The 9,106-nt window shown below is 54.6% G+C and overlaps 1 protein-coding gene across 1 annotated transcript; it reads left to right on the plus strand.

Annotated features, from left to right (window-relative positions):
• The first annotated feature begins 1,304 nt into the window (after window positions 1-1,304).
• Window positions 1,305-8,694, plus strand: SNX20 (sorting nexin 20). The gene is made up of 4 exons (XM_045890326.3): window positions 1,305-1,420; window positions 4,595-4,733; window positions 6,213-6,364; window positions 7,928-8,694. The coding sequence occupies exons 2-4, from the start codon at window positions 4,604-4,606 to the stop codon at window positions 8,594-8,596; spliced, it is 951 nt and encodes a 316-aa protein (XP_045746282.1). The 5' UTR covers window positions 1,305-1,420; window positions 4,595-4,603; the 3' UTR covers window positions 8,597-8,694.
• The last annotated feature ends 412 nt before the right edge of the window (window positions 8,695-9,106 follow it).

A 9,106-nucleotide genomic window follows, 5' to 3' on the forward strand; every position in this document is an offset into this window, starting at 1 on the left:
GACTTGAACAGAGGATATAAAGATTGAAACTAAGCCCATGAAAAGATACTCTACATCACTCCTTATTAGGGAAATGCAACTTAAAACCATAATGAGACGTCACTACACACCCACTAGAATGACTACAATAAAAAAATACTGACCACATCCAGTGTAGGTGGGGTTGTGGAACACCTAGAACTCACAGGCACTGTGGCGGTGGGTGGGAGCACAGAAACACAGCCACGGGAGGAAACCTTTGCCATAATCCAGGAGAGTTGAAAGCTATTCAGCAATTCATACTCTAAGACCCAGGGATTTCACCTTACATAAACATGTGCACTTGGATAAACGTAGAAGAATATTCCCAGCAGCATTGATCACAATGGCCCAAACTAGAAACAACCCAAAAGTGCATTCACAGACCAAAAAAAAAAAGAAAAAAGGAGAAATAATGATGTATTCAAATAATGTAGCAACACAACAACAAAAATGAAAAAACTCTAGCTACACACACATACAAATTGATGAATCTTATACACAGAAATGTTGAACAAAGGAAGCAAGACACCAAAGCATACAAACACTATGCGTGGTTCAATTTTATAAAATTCCAAGATAGGGAAAATTAAGCTCTATTGTTTCGGGGTCTATTCAAAGATCGTAAATTTACAAAGAAAAGCAGAGAAGTGACCCCAGTCAGAATTCGGAGTGGGACTGCCTCTAATGGGGAAGAAGGGGATCATAGCTGAGAAGAGACACATGGTGGCCTTCTTGGGGGCTATCTATTTTTTTTGTTGTTTTGTCCCAGTCTCCTGTCCTCAAGGTCACAAATACTAGTGGCCATGAATCACATCACAGCCCAGAGGTCTGACTTCCCCGGTACTTTCTGTTGGGAGAACTGGATGCAGTTTTGCTCAGAGAAAGGCACCAAATGGAACTGAGAGCTTACCCCATTTCCCTTCCACGTGAGGCACTGGCTCTGTACTCCAAACCTCAGTTTCCCCACTTGTCAGTGAAGCATGAGGGCCCCCATCAGGCCTAGCTCATAGGGGAGAATAATGAATGTTAAAGAGGGATGGGGGATACTGTTGGGATGCCAGAGATTATCTGGGACTCTGAGGGACAGCCAAGCTAGCTGCAAGGCTGTGTGAGGCCCAACTGGATCCCTCAGAACTAGGGCTCTCGGGGCCTGGTCCTGCCTTGCCCTGTTCTGCCCTGCCCCTGCCCTGTGGGACCCCGTCAGCAGGGTTCAACGTACTGTCTGTCATCAGCCAATGGGCTGGGGCACCAAGAGCGGGTCACACAGCCTATTTCCTGTTTTCAAACGGGGAACTTAGAAGCTGCAGCTCGCTGGAGCCTGGAACAGAGGGGAGCTGAAGACGGCCATGTGATACTCTTCCGGGACCCCTGGACCCACACAGGGCCAGAGAAGCTTCAGGTCAGTGTTTGATCCCAACCTCAGTGAGTCTCTGCCCGCCCCCACCCCGTGGTCTGAGTCCCCTCTCCCTGTGGCCCTCCCTCACTACCTGTTGGGGGCAGGGCGGGGTAGGGAAGGGTTGGTGACAGCCTCTAAGTGTAGGGCTCTCCTTAGCTCATTGGGGTAGAGCAGGAAGCAGCTTCCTGACCCTCCATCACCTCAATTCTTTTGAGATACTTCGACGACCCCTCTTGAGGCTGGGGAATAAGTCATCACACCGGTATTTCTCAAAAATTGGTGCCAGAGAACTCCAGTGTCAGTATAGCTCCGGGGGACCAGTGCAACAGGCAGAATCCAGGGCCCATCCCCAGACCTGCCAGATGGCACTCTCTGATGTCAAGAGCCAGGAAACCTGCTTGTTACAATCTCCCAGCACCCCCATCCCCCTGGGGGATTCCCAAATGTGAGTGTGCCCACCCAGTGTCTCAGTCCGATGGAAAGTCCTCTGCAGCCCCCTCAGGAAGATAGCATGGGCTCAGAATGTAGCCCAGTGTAGCCATCAGAAGGCCTGGCCATGGGGGGCAGCCCTCAGAGGGAAGAGTGGTGCTCAGGGCCTGGGAGGGGAAGGAGCAGAATGTTTGCACACACACACAGCTGGAGGGGGAGGGGGCTGGGCTGGATGGGGAGGGGGCTGGGAAGCTGCTCTGTCTCCTGGGCTGAGCACAGGACCCGCACCCAAGAGCACCAACATTTGCAGGATTTTCTTGTCAAATCTAGAAATCTTTGCTATACAGGGTATGGGAGGGGAGAGAAGTACCCATGGAACCCCATGTGTCATTATCCCCGAAGAGCTTTTGGAGTGACAGGCTGTTTTCCCCATTTCACAGATGAGGAGACTGAGGCCTAGAGAGGAACAGGAAGATGGCCAAGTCTCCATGCAGGCACCAGTGCATGACTTTCTCCTTTTCACTCCCCTCATGGTGACTCCCAAACAACCCTGTAGGAGAAAACATAAGGGAACTGGCTTTGGCTGCTGAATTTGATTTTTATTCAAAGCCCTGGGTTCATACTCAGCTCTCCCAGGTCTTTACTGGTACATCCAGCCAAGGCCATGATTCCTGGGGTCTCACAGGGTCTCTGGGAGAACTGTGCCCTGCTTCTGACCTGGCACCAGCCGCCTGAACAGGACAGCAGAGCTGGAAGGGCTGGGACAACTGAGGCTTGCCATCACCCATTCTACAGATGAGCTAACTGAGGCAGGGACATAGGAGTGCCCACAGGAAACACTGGGCTTCCAAGAACCCTGGCCACCCAGAGTCCACTATGTAATAGAGCATGCAGACCACTCACCACCTTGCCAGGGCACCTATCAGGATATAGAGAACTTGTCCCCTACCAACCACTGTCTTGTCGGCAGGACAGAGCTTGAGACCACACTTCTCAGGTGGGGACACCAAGGCCTGGAGATACTAAATAACTTGCATACGGACCCACAGTTGGTCAGGATGGAAGGCCTGACTTCTTAAGGAGAGAAGCAGAAACGAGGTGTGCAGGCTCTAGCGGGCTCAAGTGTGTGCAGCCCTGGGCCAGCCATGCCCTTGCTCTGTGCCTCAGTTTCCCCATCTATATAAAGTAAGGTTGGACGGAGGTTCCCGGGGAGACACGCGCTGGGCAATGGCACAGAACCACCTGGAGAATGGCCCAGGGTTCCTTTCACCTGAGCCAGCAAGAGCTGCCCCCCGAAGGAGGCACCCTGGCCCCCGCTGACCTCAGCTCTCCCCAAGCCAGGCCTGTCCAGGGGACCCCTCAGCCCTGGAGGTGGGATGGGCTCAGTCACACCCAGGGACAGAGCTGGGACTCTGTTACGGCAGCAGTAATCCCACACCCTCTAGGCCATAGTCAGCAGAAGGGTTCAGACACGGGGCCGGGAATGCAGCAGACCCGGCAGACCAGAGTTCGCGTCCCAGCTCTGCCCCGTGTGCCCCTTGCAGCTCCTCCCTCGGATCGAGTGAAGAAGGACGTAAGATCGCTTGCACCCTTCTGATTGCAGATTTCTGTGCCAAAGGGGTGCTCCAGCTACTCGCTCCATCTGAGCTAATATTCTCATCATCCCGTTTCTAATTTGTCTATTCCAATTTACACCTTAATTTAGAATCACTGATTTTCAAATATTTCTCCAAGTATTATCAGGTGTCCAATATCAATAGCAGAGACTATTATACAGCGCCTGGTGTGTGCAGAGCCCTGAGCACGGTCTCCCCAACTTGGAACCGTCACGCCAGCCCCGTGAAGGCAGGTTCCGTTCTTATACCCATCTTATGGGAAACTGAGGCACAGAGAATTGCAGGCACCAGGTCCTCTCGTTCACGGATCTGGGTCACAGAGTTACTGCATAAAATAGCCCCGGCCCTCCTGCTGCTTGCCCTCCCCTGGCCCCGAGGAGGGGTTCCACCTGCATCCTTGTGCTTCACCTACTAGCCTTCGGATCATGGGTAGCCCCAAGTCTTGGTTCCTTTATCGTAAGATGGAGGTAAGACTCCTTCTGCACATGGAGTCAGTTACGTGAGCGAGTGGGTGTTGAAGGCAGAGCGTACAAACTGACCCGTCACAGACATTCGGCTTTGCTTGTGGGCCAGGCTCACCAGCCACGTCACCGTGAGCTAAACCTCAGTTTCCTCTTCTGTGATTGGGAGTCACGAAAGATTTTTGTGGGCCTGAAATAAGTGGATGTGAAGAACCTAGGTGTCTATGAAGTGTGTTCCACAAGTCGTCAGTAAGTGTTTGCTTAGAGAGGGAGAGAGAGATGGGAAGGATACATCCCTGGACCCCTACTTTGGGCACTGAGATTTTATTTACACGTGGAACATAAATGGAGTATTGGAATGTTCTTCAGGACAAGCCGGCATCTTTCTCCCAAGTAATCCTGAAAGCCACTACCTTGGCTTGAAATCACGGCATTTAAAATTCAGAGAACTTGATCATAGAAGCATTGTAACAATAAGAGAAGGCCTCGGACTGATCAATCCAGCCAAGGGGCAGCAGACCCAAGCCTCGCATGTGACAGCTGGGCGGACAGCTAGGTGGGCAGGGGAGGGCTCAGCCATGGGGACTATGACACAGATCCTAGCACCCCAGGACCCACCAGGAACCCCAACGTGAGCGGGAAATCACTGTTGTCTCTTGCCCCCCTGGCAGCCTTGGAGCATGGCAAGTCCCAAGCACCCGGGGTGCCCTGGATGGACGGGACCCATAGCCAAGTGCACGGCTGGGACCAAGCAGGAAGCATCAGCCGCTGGCCGAGACCTCCCGTGTCCAGGACCCGAAGGGCACTTAGGTGGGTTTGGGGCTTGGTCAGAGATAGAGGTTTGAAGATATTCAGAATCCAAACATTGGGTACTTCAACAGGTGCCATGGGAGAGGGGGTAGCTTTCTCAACTTGGCACAAGAACTTGGTGCCTGTTGTTTTTCTGGGAGAAGGTCCCAGGAATCATAAGGGTACATCGAGGAAAGAAAGGGCAGGAAGCCAGTAAGGTGTTGATTACTGCTGCGGGCAACTGGGCTCAGTCCCAGCGGGGGTCTTCTGCAAGCCGTAGGAACGTATCTCAGAGTTGTCCCATCCAGGAGGCCAGGAGGCCAGGCTACTACCCACCAGCCCGCCAGTCCCATCCTTCATCCAGCTCCAGAACAGGCTGCTTTAGCTCAAGAAAGCCCCCTGTGTGAGAGCCCTAGGTGCCTCTAGTAGGAAGCCGGGGGGGGGGGGGGGGGTGGGGGGGGACGACACATTGCAGAGCACTGAGTGCAAAGCAGCCCAGCCCCCCGCTGTGTGCACCCCAGCGCCATCTCCTGGAGCAAAATTTGCTCATTCATGCGGTGGTTCAGTCCGAGCCTATGCCTGCTCTGTCCTTGGCCCCGGGGGGAAACAGGAACCAATCCAACACTGCTGGCCCTCAAGGTTGGTGGGGAAACAGATCTGTGAAAAATAATTCGAGATGTCACCAGAAAGGCTGTAGGGAAAAGGTGGGAGGCTCTCACTCTAATGCGAGGGGACAGTCGAAGTGACATGTGTGCTGGGTCTTGAAAGACACCACGGAGAAGGGACACCCCGCCCCCCCGGGGGGCCCCACATCCTTTGAAATAAAATGCACAATGATTGGTGCATTTTGGTGGGGAAGGATTCTAATCTTTCCCGAGATGATCAGAATGGCCCCCGGGGCACCTGAGGGCTAAGAGACGCTGTGAGTTTTCCAGGTAGGGAAATAGGAGAGTTGCATTTAAGGCAGAAGGCGTAGCACGTGCAAACAAAAGCAGGGAACGTGGGAAAGGAGATGAGACAGTGGGGAGGGGCCCACCAGGCTGAGCCTGGAGCCCAACATCCTCAATGGCTCCCTCCACTGGTCGCTGAGGCCTGTGCTCAGGCTCCCGCCCCCCCCCCCCCCCCCCCACCGGGCGAGGACACCGTGTCAGTGCCCTAGGGAGTATAGAAAGGAACAGTCACCATCCCTGCTTCTCAGGAGCATGGGTCTCACAGTGGCCAGTCTGCAGGCCGGAGGTGGCTGGTGCGACACACACGTGCGGCATTTCCCGATGGAGAAACTTGCTGGGGGATGCGGGGCTATTTCAGGTTGCGGGTGGTGGGATGGCTGCAGTGGGGTTTGGGGCGCAGGAGTCTGGGTGGGCGGGGCCGGGGAGCGGGAAAGGCATGGCCCTTCCAGATTCGGACTTCCCATCCCCAACAGACCCAGCCATCTCCCCAGACCCTTGTCCCCAAAGTGCACTGGCCTGGTGCAAGTGCTGACGGGTGCCGTCCCTCCAGACGCTCACGGCGGCCCCAGCCCCAACTCCAGCATGACCACCGGGGAGCTGCAGGAGTACTGGCGGAAGGAGAAGCGCTGCTGGAGACGCGTCAAGCTGCTCTTTGAGGTCGTGTCCGCCCGCATCGAGGAGAGAAAAGTCTCCAAGTTTGTGGTAAGCTGAGATCAGACAGGGAGGGCGAGCCTTTCACCACTTCCTTCCCGGCCCTGGGCCTCAACTTGCCCCACTATGAAATGGGCCGACGCAGCTTGACTGACAGAGTTCTAACAGAGACAACGGTCAGAAAGCAAGATTTTGCGCTGGGCATTGTGTTAAGCACTGTGCGAATTGGAGAGGAGTGAGTCACGGTCCCTGATCCTGAGAAGGAACTAGCCCAGATGAATTCCACGGCAGCCAGAACTAGCCAGCTGTGTCCCTTCGCCACAGTTTTTGGTATCCCCACTCATTTATATTATTAATAATAATTATATATTGCATAAAATAATGATAGATAATAATTAACCTCTTTTTCTTTAAATCTGATTGCTTTTTTAAAAACACAAAATCACTATCTTTCAAAGGGAAACCAGTATCACATAGCATAAAGAAAAGGTAATCTTGAAAGTAAATAAGTGGCAAGGAAAGCTAAATGCTGTCATTAGATTCTAGCTGGTTACGCCATGGCTGGCGGCAAGCTCTGGGCTTGGGGGGCTGCTCTCTGTTAAAATGGAATTTGAGCCCTTGGCGGTGGGGGTGTGCAGGTCCAAGTAGGAGCCACGCTCAACCTTTTTCCCCTCCTGGCCCCTTAACTGGGACCAGGATAGCAATAGTGGGGGCTAAGTGCTGACTGCAAGTTGAATCCAGTCCCCCGTGGTTGCAGAGCGTTAACTCATTTCATCCTCACCCAGCGAGGGGGGTACTATTACTATCCTCATTTCCTGGACGGGAAAACTGAGGCCCCTTGCTGTTCAAGTACCCACCTAAGACCACACAGCTAGACCGTGGCGGGGCTGGAATTATAACCCAAGGAGCCTGAGCCCTCATTAGTATTCTCTAACTGCAAGAGAACTGAAAAGCAATCATCTCCTTACCATTGACCTTCACCGCGAGCATACCACCCAAAACCACCTCTCCCGTGTGGCCGGCTCGGGAAACGCAGACCGAACCCAAGCTCCCCAGTTCAGGAACCCGAGGCCCAGTTTTGACGATGAAAGTCCGGAGCACCCCCAGGCGCCCTGCGTCACCTGCTTCTGTGCTCCTAGTCCCACGAGCCGCCTCCGTGCCGCTGTGTTTGTTACTCTCGCGTGGCCTCTTGTCACCAATCGCTTGTACAGCTCAGCCAATGCTGGTAGCAATTTACAACAGAATTGCATGGAACGGGGGGGGCGCCTGGGTGGCTCAGTCGGTTAAGCGACTGCCTTTGGCTCGGGTCATGATCCTGGAGTCCCGGGATCGAGCCCCGCGTCGGGCTCCCTGCTCAGCGGGGAGTCTGCTTCTCCCTCTCCTTCTGCTTGCCTCTCTGCCTACTTGTGCTCTCTATCTGTCAAATAAATAAATAAAATCTTTAAAAAAAAAAAAAAAGGAATTGCATGGAACGGTAACCCATTTTCGGGCTCCGCTTTAAATGATCATCATCATTATTTTTATCTGCCGGGGAAAACCTTCCATTAGGATGTAGTCAACGCTCTCTCTCTCTCTCTCTCTCTCTCTCTCTCTCTCTCTCTCTCTCCACTGCAGATGTACCAAATCGTCGTCATCCAGACAGGGAGTTTTGACAGCAACAAAGCCGTGCTGGAACGGCGCTATTCAGACTTTGAGATGCTCCAGAAAAGCCTCCTCAAGACGTTCAGGGAAGAGATCGAAGACATCGTCTTCCCCAAGAAGCACCTGATGGGCAACTTCACCGAGGAGATGATCTCCGAGCGCAAGCTGGCCTTCCAGGAGTACCTGAGCCTGCTCTACGCCATCCGCTGCGTGCGGCGCTCCCGCGAGTTCATCGACTTCCTCACGCGCCCCGAGCTCCGGGAGGCGTTCGGCTGCCTGCGCGGGGGGCAGTACGGCCGGGCCCTGGACATCCTGGTGCGCGTGGTGCCCCTGCAGGAGAAGCTGACGGCCCACTGCCCCGTGATGCTGGTCCCGGCGCTGTGCGCCATGCTCGTTTGCCACCGGGACCTGGAGCGGCCGGCCGAGGCGTTCGCGGCCGGGGAGAGGGCGCTCCAGTGCCTGCAGGCCCGGGAGGGTCACCGCTACTACGCCCCGCTGCTGGACGCCATGCTCCGCCTGGCCTACGCGCTGGGCAAGGACTTCGTGTCTCTGCAGGAAAAGCTGCAGGAGAGCCAGCTCCGCAAGCCCAGCCCCTGGGGCTTCACGCTGAAGGAGCTCACGGTCCGGGAATATCTGTACTGAGCCCCTCTGGCGGGCGGGCCAGAGACTGCGGATGGCCGCGGCTCGCGGCGCTGTTGGGGGGGGGGGGTCGTGTTTAGTGGGAGGAGCCACTTGAGGCTCTAACTTGCTGGGTGACCTCGGACAAGCCCCTCCTCTGGTCCTCCGCATCCCCATCTGTGTGGATCGGAGGTGCTCCCCGGGGCTCCTCGGAAGCCTCTGCTTGCGTCGTGGGTCCCTTTGATGCCAGGCTCACCTCGTCTGGAAACCACAAACCCAGCTGCCAAAATGCCGGACAGTAAGATCCAGCTTCCTGATGCTTTGGGGCGTCACTGGAGGGGAGGTTTACATTGCACGGCCTGGACAAAGCTTAACCCACTTCCTCCAGGCAGCTCTCCCCACCAGCTGTCTGTCTTTCCTCTCTGCTCCTCCTCCCTGGGCATTGCCTGCAAAGATCCCCACCATCATCCTAACTCTTCTAGCTCTTCTCTCTTAGCCTGTAGACCCGGCTCAGCAAAACAAAAGCTCACCCAT

This window comes from Mirounga angustirostris, unplaced genomic scaffold, assembly GCF_029215605.1.
Source record: "Mirounga angustirostris isolate CCGP_5_RB_7025 unplaced genomic scaffold, mMirAng1.0.hap1 SCAF_16, whole genome shotgun sequence".
NCBI lineage: Eukaryota > Metazoa > Chordata > Mammalia > Carnivora > Phocidae > Mirounga > Mirounga angustirostris.